At 51.0% G+C, this 19779-nt stretch overlaps 1 protein-coding gene across 1 annotated transcript in view; it reads right to left on the reverse strand.

Annotated features, from left to right (window-relative positions):
• The window catches only part of PCGF3 (polycomb group ring finger 3), a 32514-nt gene that overhangs the window by 12322 nt on the left and 413 nt on the right, over window positions 1-19779 (reverse strand). The window contains exons 2-5 of the mRNA XM_007467890.1: window positions 18729-18825; window positions 17918-17973; window positions 8038-8148; window positions 7084-7172 (exon numbers count right to left, since the gene is read on the reverse strand). Of these exons, the coding sequence (XP_007467952.1) occupies window positions 7084-7172; window positions 8038-8148; window positions 17918-17973; window positions 18729-18825 (353 nt within the window). The remainder of the gene's footprint in view (window positions 1-7083; window positions 7173-8037; window positions 8149-17917; window positions 17974-18728; window positions 18826-19779) is intronic.

Genomic DNA, 19779 nt, shown 5'->3' on the forward strand with positions numbered 1-19779 from the left:
AAGAGCGTAATTATCATTCAGAGGAAATGAATAAAGTCCTCTGCAAATGAAAACAGAACGTAAGTAGGAGAAGACGTAGCTCAGGAAGAAAAAGCCTAAAGTGGATGGACTGGCTGGGGTTTAGGAGGCGCCCAGGCAGCAGGCAAGCTCTGGTGTTGTTTAGGAGGGACACAAAGAGACTCATATTAATTCTGGACTTTAAAAAAATGCATTCATTTTAGAATTTCATTAGCACTAAAATAATAAAAATGGGACATATAACCTGCTAATCAGAGGCAAAAAAGAGATTAAATAAAATTGATTAATTCTACAGAAGGGACTCAAGGGAGGGGGCATAAAAAACATAAATGGAAAGCACAAGCTAAAGCAGAAATAAACCCAACTTTACTAGCAATCGTGGTAAATGTAAAATAACTTGACAGTTAAATAAATTTTGATTTGATTTTTTAAAAAAGCCCAGCTCTCTGCTGTAGAAAGTGTCACATTTAAGAAAGATGTTAAAAAAAACTGGCAAATATCAGGCAAAAATAAAACAGACAGAGCTGTGTTATTACATAAAACAGATTTCTTAACAAGAAAAAACTCCCTAAGGATGGGAAGCATTTCTAAAGCTGAATGCACCTAGTAGCAAACTTAAGTTGACAGAATGATGAGAAGCAGAAGTCCCCAACGCAGTGGGGGTTTCAGAGTCTCTGTCAGGGATGCTGAATTCTGCCGGCCTCAGGCACACGGACCAGATGGGCGTCTGTGTCCAGGGCCAAAGCAACAGGCCCAAGACCCCGGCAGGAACCAGCCGCACACGGAATCCTCAACCCAGCACTGGTAGCTGCGTGGGCACGGGCAGGGCCGCCGGCTGCACTCCTGTACCCCAGCCGGAGAGGCCTCGTGCCCGTCAGAGGTGCTGACCAGGTAGAGAGGGCACAGGCTCCCCAACTACGGGCATGTCACCCGATGAGGAGGCTCAGTTTTGTGTGAATGCAGGGGTGACCACGGAGTGTGACCTACGTGGGGGAACTCAGGACGGTAACACGTTTAAACCTTTCACACAATGTTAACCTCTGGACTGTATGAATGTATTACCTATTTAAACGCACCAAGATAAAGCACGTTTGTAACTTTTTAACCGCTACATTGCAGTGTAATGTACATGTATGTGTTTTAAGTATATACCATTCAGGACTTTTTAGTAAATTTAGAGAGGTGGGCAGCCATCACCACCATCCAGTCTGAGGGCGGTCCCATGAGCTCATAAAGACTCTCGGAGCCCTGGTGGTCAACCCCGCCCCACCCCAGGCGGCCACCCCTCGGCCTGTGCCTGTGGACCAGCCTCTCCTGGACGGGCTACAGATGGGATCGTACAAGACGCAGTCTTCCCGTCGGACTTCTCTCGCACTGTAAAGCGGTGTGAGACTCAGGCGCACGGCAGCACCTTGCACCGCTGACCAGTTCCCATTTGTCAACATCCCCGTCAACGCCTGCCAGTGGCTGTCTTTTTGATTGTAGCCATCCTGGTGAGTGTAAAGTGCGACGTCATTATGGTTTTAATCGGCATTTCCCTAATGACTAAAGTTGTTGAACATCATTTCACGTGACTATTAACCATTTGTAATTCTTCTTTGGTGAAACGTCTACTGAAATCTTTTGCCAATTTCTTAATTGGATTGTTTATCTTCTTATTGGGTTTGAGAGTTATATACTATAGATACGAGTCCTTTTCAGAAATGTGATTTGCCAGTATTTTCTCCCAGTCTGTGACCTTTTAAAATTTTCTTAATAGAGTCCTTTGAAGAGCAGCAATTTTTTTTTTTTTTTGGCTGCACTGTCATTAGGCCCCTGACCAGGGACTGAACATGGGCCCTCGGCAGTGAGAGAGCAGAGTCCGATCCATCGGACCAGCAGGGAGGTCCCAAAGAGCAGCAGTTCTTTTATTTCTTTTCTCAAGGTGCTGCTTGCTTTATGTTTTATTTGTCTTATTTTCTGGCCCCACCATGCGGCACGCAGGATGTTAGCTCCCCAATCAGGGATCAAACCCACACCCCCTGCAGTGGAAGTGTGGAGTCCTAACCACTGGACTGCCAGGCAAGTCCCACGAGCAGCAGTTCTTAATTTCATGAAGTCAGTTTATCCATTTTATTTCCTGAGTTGTGTTCTTGGTTTTGGATCTGAGAACTACAGGCCTAACCCAAGGCCCTGAACAGTTTCTCTCATGTTTTCCTATAAAGGTTTTCAACTTTTAGCCCTTAAATATATTTTTTAGTCAATTTATTTATTTTATTTATTTCATCTTTGGCTGCATTGGGTCCTCGCTGCAGTGCGCGGGCTTCTCATTGCGGCGGCTTCCCCTGTTGCAGAGCATGGGCTCCAGGCGTGCGGGCTTCAGCAGCTGTGGCTCGCAGGCTCTAGAGCGCAGGCTCAGTAGTCGTGGCGCACGGGCCCAGCTTCTCTGTGGCATCTGGGATTCTCCCGGACTAGGGCTTGAACCCGTGTGTCCTGCATTGGCAGGCAGATTCCTAACCACCGTGCCACCAGGGAAGCCCTAGCTCTTATATTTTGAGTTAACTTTCGTATGTGGTGTGAGGCAAGGCAAAAACGAACCTTTCTGCACGTGGATATATCCGTCCAACTGTCCCAGCACCACTCAAAGAAGACACTGTCCTTTCCCCAGTGAAGGGCCGTGGCACCTGTGCTCAAAACCAAATGACCCTAAATCTAAGGGCTTATTTCTAGACTCCAGAATTGGTTCCATTGACTTAAAAGTCGACTTTAACACCTAAAACAAACGTCTTGATTACTGTAGCTTTTTAGTAAGATTTGATGTTCAAAATTTTCAATGCACACTTTAAAAAATAAGCAGTGGGTCAAAAAGAAATCACAGTGAACATTTCAAAATATTTAGAACCAAACAGTATAATGGAAACTATATGAAAATTCAACTCAAGAAATTAAGAGAAAGTACAAGAGGGAATGTAGAAAGAGCAGAAGGAAGGAGCGGCTGGCAGAAAAGAAAGTGGTTCAGCCTCTGGCAGCAACAACCAAGAAAGCGGGAGGCATGCTGTGATGCCAGGAAGAGAGACGGAGAAACAGGTGCACAGGTGGCAAAAGGCCCGAAGACGAGCAAAGAATTCTAGGAGCCGTTTCATGCCCCAAGCGTTGGAAACCTAAGTCCAAACAGAAAGTTTCCTAGAAAAAATATAACTGATCAAATGAACTAAAAAAGAAACAGAAGATTTGAGTAGGATTGAAATCATTAAGGAAATTTAATTTGTATTGATAGTTAAAAATCTTCCTACCCCTCTCCAAAAGAATTAACCAAGATCTGATGGCTTTATACAGGAAGTTTAACCAAAACAGTCAACAAAACTGATGCTCTTAACCTCATACAAGCTCTCCTAGAGAATAAAAATGGGAAGAGAGAGCCTATCCCCAGCTCTGAGACTTACTACCTTGACACCAAAACTATACAAATGCCTATGAAAAAGGTGTAGGCCAATCCTGCAAAATGACTGAGAAAATGTCAAAAGACCCAACACACAGGTCCACGAACACAGAAAGCGATCTGCATGTAAAGGAACCGAGAGAGCCACACTCCCCTCCCCGGGAGCTGGAGACGGAAAGGAAACAGACCCGCGGAACCCAGGGAGTCTGGGATAGGCAGCGCGTGGAGGACGTGCCCGGGGAGACTGGGGCCAGCACCCAGTAGTCCGTGAGGGTTGGAATAATCAGAACATCAGACAGGAAACAGTGAAATCCTCATCCTGCGGCGTGTGCTATGCACGCGACACGGGACACACTGCAGGTCCTACAGCTGTTCCGTGTCACATGGCACCTACAGGAAGCGGCTACATGACGCACCTCCAAAAAACTCAAAAGTATAATTTTACCTGAGAAAAGGGAGCTGCACAAAGACACCTGTTCTCTGGGCTCTGTGGTTTGTGGCTACATCATACCATCCGGCTGGGATACCGGCTCGGTAAACAGTCTCTGGAGAGCCCAGCAAATCCCGCGGCTGCTTTCTAACCCTTCCCGGGCTGAGCGCTTGACGCCCTGTGCCACGCGCTGCCCACGCTCCGGGCCCTTCCCCGCCTGGCAGGCCCTGCTCCGGGCCCGGCCCACCCTCTCCCCTCCTCCTGCGCCCCACGCCTGGAGCCCCTGGCGCGTCCCCGCCCCGTGGCTCCGAGCGCCCCGACCCCAGGGCGCCTCAGCCCCACAGGGCGGGGGTCCTCGCGGGCAGCGCGTGGCACGTCCTGGGGAAGGGCAGGCCAGGTGCCGACCGACCGGGCGCCCCCCTCCTGGCGGCAGGACACCTGATTCCCAAGGGAGCCAAGGTGTGGGCGGCAGGGACACTGCCGAACAGGCGGCTGAACAGACTCCCAAGCACGGACCCTTTGAGCCCCGCCGTGGACGAAGCCACCGGAAGGACAGAGTGTCCTGCAAAGAACAGGCCCGGGACAGCCTGGAGCAGATAGGCCTCCAGGGTCCCGATGCTGGAGAGGAGGCGGGGGGATGGCAGCAGGTGGGGGGGCCAACCCCACGCTTGAAACCGCCTGTGTAATCAACAGCAGCCCACCCCCGGCACAGGCTGAGGAGGAAGGAGCTGGCCCTGCCTGGCGGGCCTGCCGCTGCCCTGGAGGATGGAGGGGGCAGGCTCTTGGGAGGAGCGGCCTGGAACTAAAGCAACAACAGAACAACTTATTTGAAAAAGGGAGGAACAGCTGTGAAGGAGGCTGAAGCTGAAGCCCGGGGGCTCAGGGTCCCAGGAGGCAGCGCGGAGAGCAGGGTCCCCGAGTGGGAGGAGACGGGGGGACACCAGACGCAGGACGGTAGCAGACACGGGCTCCCCAAACCCTGACCTCCCAGGGACAGGGATCCTGCCAAGTTCCGAACAGGGGAAACGGTGCGCTCCTGAGGAAGGGGAACGTCTGAGGAAACGAATGTCCCGGTTACTGGGAGCCATCTGGCGAGAGCACGCGGCTCAGAGCAGGTGCGCGGCGCTCAGCCTGGCACTGACTCTCGCCCCACAGGGATGCAGCAGGGCCCACCCCCCGGGCAGGCTGCTGGCTCTTGAAAGCAACCGATCAAACAGACAAATCTTCGGCACGTTTGGGGTAAAAAAGAAAAGGGAAATATTAGTAACGATAAACACAAACACTGGAGATTGAACGCTGACGGAGCAGGGGTTAAGCGAGAAGGCCCACCCTGTGCCTGGAGGGGCCGGGCCGGCAGCTCCGACCCCAGATCCCGGCGGGGCCTCCAAGTCCAACAAGAGGTAACTCATCAGAGCCCAGGAGAGGGGACACGCGGGCCCCAGAGGGGCGCCCTTCACCCCAATGTTTATTCTTCTCTCCATTCACGTGAAACGCATCTGAGCACACCCAGCATTCCACACAGACGTGCTTCTAGTCCTGTGATGCTTGTGCAAATGTTTCAGCAACACAGAAGCATATCAACTGGAAAATTAAGGTTCCGTTATTCCATTCTTATACCTAAACCACACTATTTAATTATACCTTTAATAAATATGTGTACACATACTCACGTTTTACTTATTAAATATATATGTACTGATTAGTATATATATATATATATATATATATATATAGAAAGGTGGATATAAGCAGACCTCGCTTTATTGTGCTTCGCAGATACTGTGTTTTTTATGAACTGAAGATTTGTGGCAGCCCTGCGTTGCCAGATGATGACCAATTTTTAGCAATAAAATATCTTTTAATTAAGCAACGTACGTTGTTTTTTAGACATGACGAAACTGCACACTAAACGTACTACTGCACAGTGGAAACATAACTTTTATATGCACTGGGAAACCCCCAAAATTCACAACTTGTTTTATCATAGTGGTCTGGCACCGAACCGCAGGGCCTCCCGAGGTGTCCGTCTGTGTAAATATGTGTGTGGGTAGCTACGCTACATATATACCCTGATACAGCCGACGCCCCTAAGTTTTCGTGGCTATTCCCAAGCTTTTCCTTTCCCAGATGAGGCTCAGAAGCCACTGGTTAAATTCCTATTTATAATAAACGGTTAAAGTCACAACCACGGAGATTAATTTGGGGAGAACTCACATCTCAACACCAACCTTCCATCCAAAAACATCCAACTATTCGGTTTTCTCTTACGTTCTCCCGTAAGAAGAGCGCGTCTTTGTTTCAGCCTCACACGTTTCTCGTTAGGCGGCCTCAGCGTTTTTATTAGTTATGTGAACAAGGCCGCCCACAGCGTCTGACTATGACACACTGGTCCCATCACCCGAACGAGCAGTTTCCCTGCACTGTCCGAGGTGCCACGTCACAAGACGTGTAATCTGAGAGCCACGGCGCGCCCGGCTCACGTTCTCCCGTCTCCTAACTATTCAGGCTGGATCCCCCAACTCATGCTGAGTGACAGCTGAGAAGGGACAATTTTCTTGTTCTGACACTCATGAGACAACTCTGTTCCATCATGAAGTGTGATGACTGCCATAGCTGTCGAGTCAAGGTACCCTAATAAAAAGATCCATAGACATGGATACGGGATTTTATCAAACTCTTTTATAGCATCACTGTGATGATTTAGTTTTCCTTTTTTAATCTGATAACGTAGTTAAGTGACATATGAATAGCGCCCTCAAGGTTACATTCTCACCTTATTTTGCATGGAAGATGCCTGCCCCACATTCTCCACAGGACAACCCGGGGTTGGGGTCGGGGGGAGCTGAAGATACCCACGGGGGGTGGAGGCTGAACTTTAAACTTTTTATACCTAAAATGTTCCACAGTGAGTATGCATTACTTTGGCAATTAAAAAAAGAAGGGAATGGGAATTCCCTGGTAGTCCAGTGGTTAGGATTTGGTGCTCTCCCTGCCGAAGGCCCGGGTTCGATCCCTGGCCTGGTCGGGGAACTAAGATCCCGCAAGCCACGCAGCACGGCCAAAAAAAAGGAAAGAAAGGTAAGTAAAGGAAGGAACTGGAAGGAAAAACTAAGAAAGTTGCTGACGTTTTAACGTCTGTACTGTCTGTCGCTCTCGGCCTCCTCCTTTGTCAAACGAGGAGCGCCCCTGGGAAGGCGGGGGCCGAGGCAGCGCCCACCTGCTCGTCGCTCCTGTGGTAGTCGCCGTCCTCCTCCTGCTTCTCTTCTGCTGCTTCTTTGTTCGAACTGTCATCCGCTTTGGTTTCTCCTTTTAGCAAAAACAGAAAATACCGGGCCATGAATCCAAAGCGTTAAACTGTTGTTTTTTAACTCAACCGTACACTTGAACGCTATAAAAACCCACTGTATTAGGAGTGTGCACACGTGAGAGCTGCGGGAGCGCTGCTCTCCACAGTGCTTTACGCGTTGCGCCCTCGGGGCCAGTGGCGCGTGTCCGGGCAGAGGCGCCCCACCAGCCCAGCACCACCGACGCCTCGTGCCTCATCTACGCCAGGCTGCGAGCCATCCCCGAGCTCTCACTGTTCCAGCACGGCTTTAAATGTTAAGACCCCACCTAGGGAAAGGCGGGATTCCTGGCTCCCTAGCGCCTCTTAGCCTCGCCTCCCTGGGGGCCCCGAGCTCACACAGTCTGCAGGCCCCGCTTCCCCAGCCCGACAGCCAAGCCTCTCCCTGCTGCTCACACTGTTAGAAAAGCACACGGCGGACTAAAGGGATTTTGGAATCTGTGTGGTCCACGGCGTCAAAGATTCAAATAAGTTGTTATGATGTGTACAGATTCTAAAGCACTATTAATTTTACGTCATAGCCAAAGTGGAGTTTGGCCATTCTGTGAGAAAACAGACAAAGCCAGGAGACGAGCCCTGGGAGGCCCGCCGTCCGCATGCCCGTGACCCCACCTACAGGCACCTTCGGGTACCCCCTCAGGCTTCCCCTCACTGGCCCACCACGTAACCCCTCGGTCGGAGACCCCATTTCTCAGCACCACCTGCTACCGTCAGCACCAAGTGACACTGACACCTGCCCACACCTCTGTCAAGGACCTGTGTGGGGAGTGGGAGGGACACAAGGGGCTCTTAGCAAAAGGTCTAGTAAATAAAACCCAGCTCACTCACCGTTTCGATGGGAATCTAGGTGCTGTTTTGCAGAACAGGTCTCCCCCTTGATGTCTCCAGGCACTTCCAGGCCTAATTTGTGGTAGAATTCCCTCTGTTTTCTCATTTCCGCTATTAAAAATTAATATATAATCCTTAATCTTAAGTAGGCAATGGATCATATTAAAATTCTGCTCACAAATTATCACATGAAGGAAACTGAAGATTTGGATTAACAGTCTGAAGGCTTCTACTCGTGAGAAAATAACAACTTTGGACTGTGCGCCCCCTCAAATTCTGGAGCAGCTGTGGGCCGTGGGGTGCGTCCAGGGTCGGGGCCTGAGCCCCCCAAGTGGGGGTGCTGCCGGTTCTCTGGATGCGCGTTCACAGCCCCGCGGGCCCCTCCCAGGCAGGGCTGCCGTCCCCACCGCTGCTGTGGCCGCCCCTAGGCGTGCCCGACGGTGGGGAACAAGTACTCCCTGGCGTCTGTGGCTGGCGGTCACAGCTCGCTGAGTCCTGGAGGCACGGAGCCGCCCACCACAGGGGAAGGGTCCCTACTGAACGGGGGCGACGGGCACCACGTGGCCTCCTGCCCTGGCCGTCGGCCTCCAACCACTGAGTGGGGACTGGGCTGGGCGGCGAGAGGACAGCTGGTCCAGGCTGGACCCTCGCACGTTCCTGGGAAGGGCCGACTCCGTGACACAAGGTGGCTACTGATGTACGGCTCACATGCACGTAACGAAGCAACGGTCACTGCCCAGGGCCACACGGAAGGTAGCAAAGGAAATTTAAACCCAAGCTGCTCAAATCAATAACGTATAAGTCATGCTGTGAAAAATATTTATGTGCAGGTGACCAAGGAAAGCTCGGTGGCACTTTTCGCCTGCACGTTTGTCTCGCCTAAACACCACGAACTCCGCAAGGGCCAGGAACATGCCTTGGTCGCTTCCTGGACCGATACAGACACTCCAAAATATCTGATTGTGCAGGAAGAAATACAAGTGTGAGGCAGCGGACTCAGACGGAAAGAGGGAGGCCTCTCAGAACTGAACTGATGAGCGCAGGCCAGCCCAGAGCCGGGGGGCGTTGGAACCAAAGACGGCGAAACCACGAGTCTGGAAAGTCTGGGATCAGCTTGAAAGGAAACATTTCCCTTAAACAGTCACATAAATGCCGGCAGAGGAATGAAGGCCTGAAACGCGCTGCTGGTGGTGGGAGCCCGTTCCTATCTGTCCTTCAGGGAGGGCGGGGTCTGCAGGTAACAGCCCCCCCGATCAACGCAAAGAGGGACTCCTCACCTGACAGGTGGAAAGGACGCCGCTGCACACACGGGCAGACTCTGCACTTGGAGCGCAGTGAGGGTCTGTGGCCGCCCCGCGTCAAGCGAGTCTGTCGGCGCCTTTTTCCAACAGCATCTGCTCACTTTGGGCCCCGTTTTGGTAATTCTCGAAGCACTTCAAGCATTTCCATTATTGTTTTATCTGTTACGGCCTCTGTGATCAGTGATGTTTGATGCTACTAGTTTTTTGTTTTGTATTTTTAATTAAAAGATGTATACTGCTTTTTAGGCATAATGCTATTGCACATTTAACAGACCACAGTATAGTGTAAACATAACTTTTTTATATGCACTCTTATATGATTTGTGTGATTCACTTTACTGTGACATTCGCTTTACTGCGACGGTCTGAAACCGAACCTGTGGTATTTCCGAGGTCTGCCTGTACCTGGTTTTAATTTCCATTTCTTTAGTTTTCACCTATAAGAATGAAAAAGGATTGAAAAATAACAATACTCAATGTCAGATATACACAGGTGTAGAAATGTCAATTGGGATAACTTTTCAGGAAAGTACCTTAGCATATATATATAAAATATTTTAAAAGTTAACTGCTGACCCAAGAGTCCCTACTGCTAGTGATGTATCCCAAGGAAATAACCAGGTAAGGCCATAAGAAGAGAAAACCTCATTTGCAACAGTGAAGCAGCAGGAACAACCTAAATGCTAAGTGTCTGACAACGTGGGCCGGGCCAACCAGAAGAGCTGGCTCCCGGGGCTTCGCTGGTGGGCAGTGGTTAAGAATCCGCCTGCTAATGCAGGGGACGTGGGTTCAAGCCCTGGTCCGGGAGGATCCCACATGCCGCGGAGCAACTAAGCCCGTGCGCCACAACTACTGAGCCTGCACTCTAGAGCTCGCAAGCCACAACTACGGAGCCCAAGTGCCACAACTACTGAAGCCCGCACGCCTAGAGCCCGTGTTCCACAACAAGAGAAGCCACTGCAATGAGAAGCCCGCGCACTGCAACGAAGAGTAGCCCCCGCTCGCCACAACTAGAGAAAGCCCGCACGCAGCAGCGAAGACCCAATGCAGCCAAAAATTAAATAAATAAAATGAAATTTATTAAAGGAAAAGAAGAGTTGACTCCCCGCCAGACTCATTCTGTCCCAGAAGACACTTCCAGACAGGGCCACAGAGCCTCAGAACCCTTCTTAACACCACACTGGAGATACCACTATCATCCACTACTGACCGCTGACACGCAAGATAAATCTAACTTATCTGCTACGCTGGGGTTAAGAGAGTGGGCCATTTATTCAGTGGATACTTTGCAGCCAACAGAAAAGATGACACAGATCCCATTTACGGATGCAGGGCAGCTCTACAACGAACTGTTATGAGAACATTATAGACAGAATATGACCTCATTTTTGGGTGAAAGTTATGAGAGTGGTAAGACTAGGATGCTGTGAGTTCAGCGGAGGGAGGAAAGGCTTATGAAAAGCAGCACTGCCCTGGGCGCGTGTGCTTCACTGCACCACAAACCTCGGGATCATCACAGCAGACGCAGAAGCATCTGATGGAATCCAACATCCACCCCTGACAAGCAGCAGCCGCGCCTGATGAAGGGCACGCGGGAGCCTGCAGCCGACGTCAGGCTTGCGGGTCAGAGACTGAGCGCCTCCCCGGGGTCAGGAACAGGACGGGCCCCACATCACAGAGTTCTAGTCCCAGGCTGGCAGACGCTGCTGTGAAGCACAGACAGTGAATATCTGGGGCTCTGTAAGCTAAACATCAAAACTGAGACATTTCATCAGTACTTACGTTAACAGGAGAGAGAACAGAATTTTTATTAAGGAAACTGAAGTAGATATATATTCGATACAATATGTACACAGGCATACGTATCGGGTGCATTGCTGCCATTATTATTTTGAACAAACTGTTACCTATTAGATAAATGAAGAATAAGAAAATTAAGCGTCTTTATTTTACCTTCACTTATTTCTTTTTTGATGCTCTTCCCTTCCTTAGTAGATCTGAGTTTCCGACCTTTATCATTTTCCTTCTTTCTTTCTTTTAACAACATCTCTAGAAGGCAGGTTTACTGGCAACAAATTCCCCCAATTTCTCTTTGTCTGAGAAAGTCTTTATTTCTCCTCACTTCTCGAGGATAATTTCTCAGCGTACAGAATCCCGGGCTGCTGGTTTTTCTCTCAATGCTGTAAATATCTCACTTCACTCTTTGCTTGCATGGTTTCTAAGGAGAGGTCAGATGTAATTCTCATCTCAGTTCCCCTATAGGTAAAGTGTACCCCTCCCCTCCAGCTTCTTTCGGGACTTTTTTCTTTATCTTTGACTTTCTGTACGTTGAAACCGACAGGCCCAGGTGTAATTACTCTGGCATTTGTCCTGCTGGGTGTTCTCTGGGCTTCCTGGATCTGTGGTCTGGTGTCTGACATTGATTTGGGGAAATTCTCAGTTAAAATGTTTCAGTATTTCTTCTGTTCTTCTCTGTCTTTTCCTTCTGGATTCCCCATTATGTCACACCTTCGCCCCACAGGCCTTAGATGTTCTGTTCTGTTCTTTCAGCCTTTTCTCTTTGCTTTTGGGTTTTCAGGGACTCTGCCGAGATGTCCTTTCACTCAGAGGTTCCTTCCTCAGCCGTGTCCAGTCTAATCAGCCCATCAAAGGCAACCTTCATTTCTGCTGCAGGGCTCTGATCTCTGGCGTTTCTTTTTGGTTCTTCCTTAGGATTTCCACCTCTCTGCTCACATTCCCCTTGTGTCCTGCATGCTCTCTACTTTATCCGTTAGAGCCCTCAGCATGTTGACCACAGTTGTCTTAAGTCCCGGTCTGATAATTCCAACATCCCTGCCATGTCTGGTTCTGATGCGTGTTCCGTCTCTTCAGATTCTGTTTTTTGCCTTTTAGTATGACTCGTAGTTTTTTTCTTCTTAGCTGGACATGATACTGGGTAAAAGGTACTGCTGTAAATAGGCCTCAGTGCTGTGGTGGTTGAGGTGCTGGGGAGGGGACATCCTACAGCCTTGACCACAGCTGTCCTTGGTGAGCCTGAGCCTCTGGACTGTGAACCTCGCTTGTGCTTCTCAGGTTTTCCTCCCCCCTCGGGCAGGACAAGGCGGCTGAAGTTGGGTCTCCCCCGCCCCCAGGCCAGTTTTGCTCTGATCATAGCCCAGCAGGCAAGGTTGTGGTTAACTGGGTCCCCGGAGGTCAGGTTTTCTTCAGACTGACCCGGGGCTTGGGGCACTTCTCTCCCCTCCCCTGCTGGGGGAGCCTGGTCGAGTCCCTGGAGACGAACCTCACAGCATCACGAGGCCCGCTGTGACAGCCCCCGGGGAGGTCTCAACTCTTGGACTCGTCCACCAGGAGCCTCAGCAACCCCTCAGTCACAGGCCAGTCTCTCCTGCCCAGGCTCTGGTTCCTGGGCGTTTCCAGTCCTGAGTCTGCGGCAGGCAGCCGGGTGCCCCCGCGTCTGTGGTCAGTCCCCCATCTCGGGGGCAGTGGCTGGCCCTGCACCCTCCTCTCTTACAATCTACGAACTGCTGACTGTTCAGTGCGTTCTGCCTTTTACTTGTCGTTGGGACGCGTGGAGACTTCTAAGCTCCTTCGGTGAGGCACCAGAAACCTGAACTCACGAAGTTAAAAACACAGTAGTGATACCCGAGCATGAACTTTGCAGTGCAGGCCACTAACGAGAAGAATGGACGCCTGTCGGGCGGCGGATGACGCTTGTTTAGTGGGGTAAAAAGTGCGTGCTGCTTAGCGCCAAAACTGACTGCTCACGTTCATCTGTAAGGAGATCTTACAGACCTCACCTTGAAAATGTCTTTGCACACAGAAATACTGACTCAGTCCAGAGCAGTCATCACTCAGAAGGTGCTGAGGGAATTCTATTAGATTCTTCTCTTGGGATTTGCCTTTGCTCCACAGACTGACCACTTCCCCATGGAGGTCCAGCGGATGCCCCTCGACTGCACGGCTATATGGATTCTGAAACACGGAAGCTGCTCCACCTGCACCAGGCCCCAGACTCCACCAGGGCTGTTTGCTGGGGCTCAGCAAACAGGTCTGCTGTGAGTCTAGGGGGTGGTCTCCTTTCCCCTCGAGCTGCCGACGGCCCGGGGCGTCTGCAAGGCAGCTGGATGGGGCTTGCGATTCAAGAGATGTTAGTTGTTGAAAACTTCCCACACCGTAGGTTTTGCATTTCAGTATTGCTCTTCCTTATGACGTTAGGCTGGATTCATCAAGAAACGTTATCAGGTCTTTAACAAAAGCAAATTTCCAAAGCCATTCGGTGTGACGTCGTTAAAGGTGTTTCTTTTCATTCAGAAAAATTTCAATCTGCCCTTAGCTCAAAAAAGCCTCAAAAAACAAAAAAAAAACACACATAACAAAAAACTACCACCGCCAAGGCATCAAAATATTGTGTGGCTGTGATAAGGGAAGTCGGGATATTCAGCTTTTAACTCTGACAAAAATTCACACAAATGATTACATCCAAAAGCGCGAATGGATTCCACCGTGGACACCACTGGTTCAGAACATACGAAAGATCCAAGTATTTTCTGCAAAGTACCTACTGGTTGATGAGTATCGTGATGAGCTTTCATTTAAAACCTAACGTTTTCACAGTTTAGTTACTCTGTCCAACCAGGTACTTCCCTGACCCCCACACACGTTCACCGACACGGCTGTGACACATCTCAACGGCCCACGTCAGGTTGTAGTGAGTTAGCATCTTCTCAACTTCCTGGAAAACCCTCTCTCCTGCAGTTGTGCCCCGCAGACTCTGCACAGAGGCTCATTCGCCTGTCACGTCAAACGCACCCAATAAACACTGCGCAGATCGGAGACTCCGGAGCCGAGGACAACCACTGAAACTGCCCGCCTCACTTCCGAGGGCTGGCGTTGCCCCTAACTGTCAGCTCCCTGAGCGACGGTTCCCGCCACGGCTCCTGTTCTCAAACAGGCTCACTTTCTCTGGACAGACTTCCTCAGCCGCTGCAATCAAACAACATTTAACCAACTTATCTCTAGTAAGTGATTTTCCTTGCGTGACCAACAAATGAGCCAATCAGAAACCTACTCTGATTGCAGCCTTAATAGGTTATTCTTATTTTTGTGAAGAAATCCTGCTGTGATGAGACATTCCAATGTAAATTTTCAATTCTTTCTAAAAGTTGCTTTCCTCTGAGTGTTTAGTCTGATGCCAACACGTATTATAACTTTCTATTTTAACACAGATGTAGTGTCACCGCAAGATAAACAGGATGCTTCCCCGGCTGACAATGACAATCCAAGGACAAAACCACCCACCCGTCACCATGGCTGAAAAGCTGGACGCTTCTCCCCTTGTCTTGACGCGGTGGGTGCTGGTAATACAGCCTCCACAACGTTTGTGCCGACGGGGCTGGTCCACCTGCTGCAGATGCTCCAGCCGCCGTCGAGTGTGAGACAAACGTGCGTCCCTGAATGAGCGGGGCTGTGTTCCAGCAAACTATCCGTGGACGGAGACATCTCAACGCAAAACTTTCACGTCACAAAATATTCTTTTTCTTTTGATTTTTTCCAACTATTTAAAAACGTGGGGACTTCCCTGGTGGTCCGGTAGTTAAGAATCCACCTTCCAATGCAGGGGACACGGGTTCGATCCCTGATCCGGGAACTAAGATCCCACGTGCCGCAGGGAAACTAAGCCTGCTCTCCGTAACAAAGAGCCCGTGCACGGCAAAACACAGCGAGGACCCAGCGCAGTGAAAAAAAAAAAAAGAAAAAAGTGAAAAACACTCTTGGCTCAGGAGCTGCACGCGACAGGCAGGGCCAGGTCTGGTCGGCGAGGGGTTTGCCGGCTCCTGCTTCAGCCAGCGCGAAGAGGCAAGAGAAAGAAATGCAGTTGCAGCTGCTTGGCGGAGCAGCCCTGCTCCAGAATAAAGCCCACAGACGCACTCACCCACGTCCACAAAGTTTGTAACAGAACATTCACTGCACCCCTCCCCCAGGTTAAAGCAAAAGATGAGACATACATGAAGTGTCAGTCAGGAGAGGACCCTGGATGAACGGGAGGAGCCCCAGCAGCCACCACTGAGACCCCGGAGAGGAGCAGCTGCAGCTGCGCAAGGGCGTGTGACACACAAAATAGGTCACGGATAAAGTTTACAGGTAACGATGCTGCCTCAGGGAAAACGGGCTTTTTTAAGTTATAAAAACAAAAAGAAACAAGAAACAACTAAAAAACTCATTTTCCACCTAAAAGGCTTCATCTACAAGGGAACAGAAAAACACAGTCTACCGGCCACAGGCTGGATCCAGAAAGCCAAGCCACTTTTTATTTCCCAAAATTCCTGAGAGGACGCATGCCAGATGTGAAGCCCCCTGCCACGGGGTGGGCACCTCGAAGGGGCTGCAGAGCGCAGAGCAGGAGGGCATCCTCCAGACACCCCCGGGCCCCCAGGGTCACTGCTCTGTCTCAGGTGAAATGTGCTCTGGATTCTCTGGAGGACCCGGAAGAGGGCCCATCTGAGAAACCAGCTTTACAAGCTGGCACAAAACCAGAGAAACTGCAGACAGCCCACATTCAGAAAACAGCCTGCTGCTACAGACTTGAACACTACAGCGATCTTTTAAAGTGCAACAAAAGACTGAAAGTTTGAGAAAACAGAGGAATGGATTATTTGCCTACCCAGAAAACACCCTGGACTGAGGGCAGAGCTCAGGCTGCCTTGGGCATTAGGGTGAACTTGGGGAATTCTGGAATCCCTCCAGTTCTTCCACTTCAGGGTGGCGATCACGGCTACACGCTGCCTGTGGAGAGGACAAGGGTACGCACGCACAGGACAGGCTCGGCAGAAGTCAGCAGTCTCACACCCGCCCTCTTCCCTCACAAGCCAAAGCTCCACTGAGAACGCGTCACTGCGCTCCCCACGCGCCGACTGCTGGCCTGAGACACCACCGCCCGCAGGGGTGAGCCCAGACCCTGCAGACCGGCTCCAGGGAGCCAAGGGGGCAGTGCCCGCCAGCCACAGATCGGGGAGGCTTTGAACTTCAAAAAGGACAGTAACTGCAATAACCTGAGAACAGTAAATGCTCAAAGCCATCTGATCGTGGCTGGAGCGGCTGGGAAACCAGCTCATTTTCTATAAACAAATAAAGGAAAACTTCACACATTTGTTCTGCTGTTCTGTACAGAGTGGATCTCGGGAAACCAAGCCAGCGAGCGCGTCTCTTGATGGAGGCCTCCCCGCCATCAGTGGAGGCGGGTGACGGAACAGGGGGCGCAGTCTGGCTGCCTCCAGGCCTCACGGGCTCTGCGGAGCCTGGCTGCCAGGACCACATCTGCGAGGGCCCCGTCTGGGCGGAGTGACACTGGAAGGCGCCAGAGTCCGACGGGGCCTCTTGATCCCACCCACACACAGGAACGTGGAGACAGGAGGGGCCAAGGGGGGAAACCCGCGTGGACCTTGACTGAGACCACCTAAACCCCGAGAGACGGGAACGCCTCACCCACTAGGACCTGATGCAATAAGGCATCAGTAGTATAATCTCGGTTTACAAAGGTGCTGTGGCTCCGAGTTTTAAGAAAAATCCTTCTCTTTGGGGAACGAATGGCAACGTTTCCAGATGAAACAACAGGAAGGGTGGGGGAAAGAGGTGAACAGGTTTCACCACAAGCTGACAACTCCTGACTCTGGATCATAAATACATTGAGTTCTTTACGAGACCTTGCCTTTTGCACGCTGAAAATATCCTATAATGATTTTTAACAGTGTCAGTACTTTATTTTCCTGCATTCTTTGCCTTTCTCCAGCACTAGAAAACCCTTCAAATACCCAAATATGATTGTTTTTATCTACATTTACTCAAGAAATTTAAACTCTTCTTTTATGAATGAATTCTACGAACAATGAAAGAAGACTTTAACGATATCACTCCCTAGGTTGTGTCTTAAAGATCAGATGTGACATCCACTGACCTAACTGAATAAGCCTGTACTTGAAATTATAACCCTCTTCTGAAACGCAGCAGTGAGAAAACACTGCCCAAATGAATTGCTAACGTATCTTATCTCTGAAAGAAAGTTGTGCCTACAGCTTTTATCAGCTGGCACCGCTTCAGCAGCCACTGCCCACACTGAACAGATTTCTGAGGCCTGTGTCCCCGCCCCCACCCCCCAATCACTGCCCCTCAACAAGGGCAGGACAGTCTCAGTGTTCAGAATTGCAGAAAAGTTTTAAAAAGAACAGCCATTCCCACTTTCAGGATATTTGTACCACAGAGTATTTCTTCTCAACTCTCATAGATTTGACTTTAACTACAGTTAAGCTTTACTGACACAGGGTTCCTGGCCTCACCTCCAGGCGGCACAAGTGAGAGGCCACCCTGCGCCTCCTGAGCGAAGCGGGAGGTGTGAGTGACGATGGATGAAACCAGCCAGCACATGGCCCCCATCTGCCCCGGGCCCCAGGCCAGCGGCTCGGCGGAAACTGCACCGACTGGCCGGCCGGCTGAGCGAGACGCCCAAAGCCAGCACCCCGGAGAGAAAAGCCCCTCAAAGGCCGTGCTGCGGACGCAGAAGTCCAGGTGGATGCTCTGACACTTACCTTCTTGGAGGCCTGGGACCAATTTGTAAACAATATCTTGCATGGTTCTGTCATGACTGGCAAAAAGAACAGAACAGGTGGGTTAGCCAGAAGCATCAATGCTCTAATTCTCGAATGTTCTCCATTTCACAGTAATAAACTCCACAATCACAAATTTGGAGCTTTGGTGGAATTTTGCTTCTGGTTTGCACTTCAGAACAAGTCTGTGCTATAGCAAAAGGGACACATGGCCGGAAGGAAGCCGTTGCTCTATATGCTTGTGAACATTTCAAATAAAGAGGAGGACACAGGCAAGATCCTTCGGTGACCAGCTCCCTCTGCCCGCTGGGCTTCTCAAGTCCTAACAGGTATCAGGCAGCCTGGGCTGTGCCAGACCAAAGGGAGTCTCTCACACTTTCCTGACCAGGGTCCGCGCCAAGAAATACCTTTCACACTCCAGTGTACGTGAACGCGTGACGCGTGCGCACACACAGCAGCATAAAATACAGCTGGCCTCCAGCAGACACGACACCCTCCGAATTTCCTACTAAAGCCACCAGCTTCTCAGAAAGCTCGTCCGACCCACAAGAGCAGGGCGCGGGGCAGGACCGCCGCCACACGGCTTGGCGTCGGGCCGGCTGGTTCCTAGGTCTTGACCTGGGAGCGGTCTCTCCCTCCCACGACACACCTCAACTCGGGGGTCAAAGTGCAGCCGGCTCCCTCCTCCAGCCCCGCCCCTCCTGGCAGGGCCCCCATCCGCCCGCGCCTCGGCACCGACTGGGCGGCCGGCCGGCGGGGCGGCGCGAGGCTCGCGCGAGGCCGGGCCGCTTACCCGATGTACTGCAGCGGGTGGCTCTGGTGGATGACGATCCTGCACGTGGGGCACGTGTTGTTCTCCTCCAGGTACTTCACCAGGCAGCTCCGGCAGACTGCAGGGGGCGCGCACGTCAGGGCGATGCGCGCGCACGCCAGGGGGCGGGGCGCGCATCAGAGGGGGCGGGAGCGCGCACGTCAGGGAGCGCGGCGGAGGGGTCTCCGCTCCGCCCGGCAGGGCTCCCCGAGGCCACAACGGGACACTGGTGACAGGCCCGCCGCCCGGGCCCACCACCACGGAGGAGCATCAGCTGCCCCTGGACAGAGCCGAGGCCGAGAAACTGGAGGAGCAGCTGGGGGGGCCGCAGACGCGCCTTCACGTCCGGTCACAGGGGCTCCGCCACAGGGGCGAATAGTTACATTCTAGAGGTTAGCCTGAGAGATCACCGGATTTCTTTGGAGGACAAAATGAGATAAACTTTGCTGAATATAACATAAAATACTGCCAGCCAATATCTTAAAATACAATTAACTTTAAAATAAAAATTCTGTCAAAACTGGCAAATATTTTATTTTCTAAACTGAAAAATACAGGATCAAAACTCGTCAGTGTTAGAGGATTCGTTTTACTTTAAGAAGTGCCTGCCCCTCGGCATCCTGGGCCGGCCTCACAAGAGCACCCAGCCTCCAGGTGAAGGCTGCAGCCTGCTCGGCAGGGGCAGGGGCAGGGGCAGGGGCGGCGGGGCTTAAAGAAAGGCGCGCCCAAGGTCAGCGCCAGCTCGAAGTCTAGACCTCCAAACACGCCACTGGCCTGAGGGGCAGACGAGCAGACTCCTCTGTCTACAGAGTTTAAGGAAGTCATTTGCAAACGGCAAAAATAAGCATCTCTGCCCACTAGAAACGAATATTCTGTCATACCACACGTAACGGTTTAGTTGTTATATCGAAATACCTAAATTTTCCTGTTTTTATTCAGCTTTCTTAAGTGACATCTCTACTGAAATTGCCCACAGTGTTTTAACTTCAGACAATTTTTCTCATTTATCTTCAAGATCTCCTTTATTCCTGCT

The sequence above is a fragment of the Lipotes vexillifer genome, unplaced genomic scaffold (genome assembly GCF_000442215.2).
Source record: "Lipotes vexillifer unplaced genomic scaffold, Lipotes_vexillifer_v1.1 scaffold966, whole genome shotgun sequence".
Lineage (NCBI taxonomy): Eukaryota > Metazoa > Chordata > Mammalia > Artiodactyla > Lipotidae > Lipotes > Lipotes vexillifer.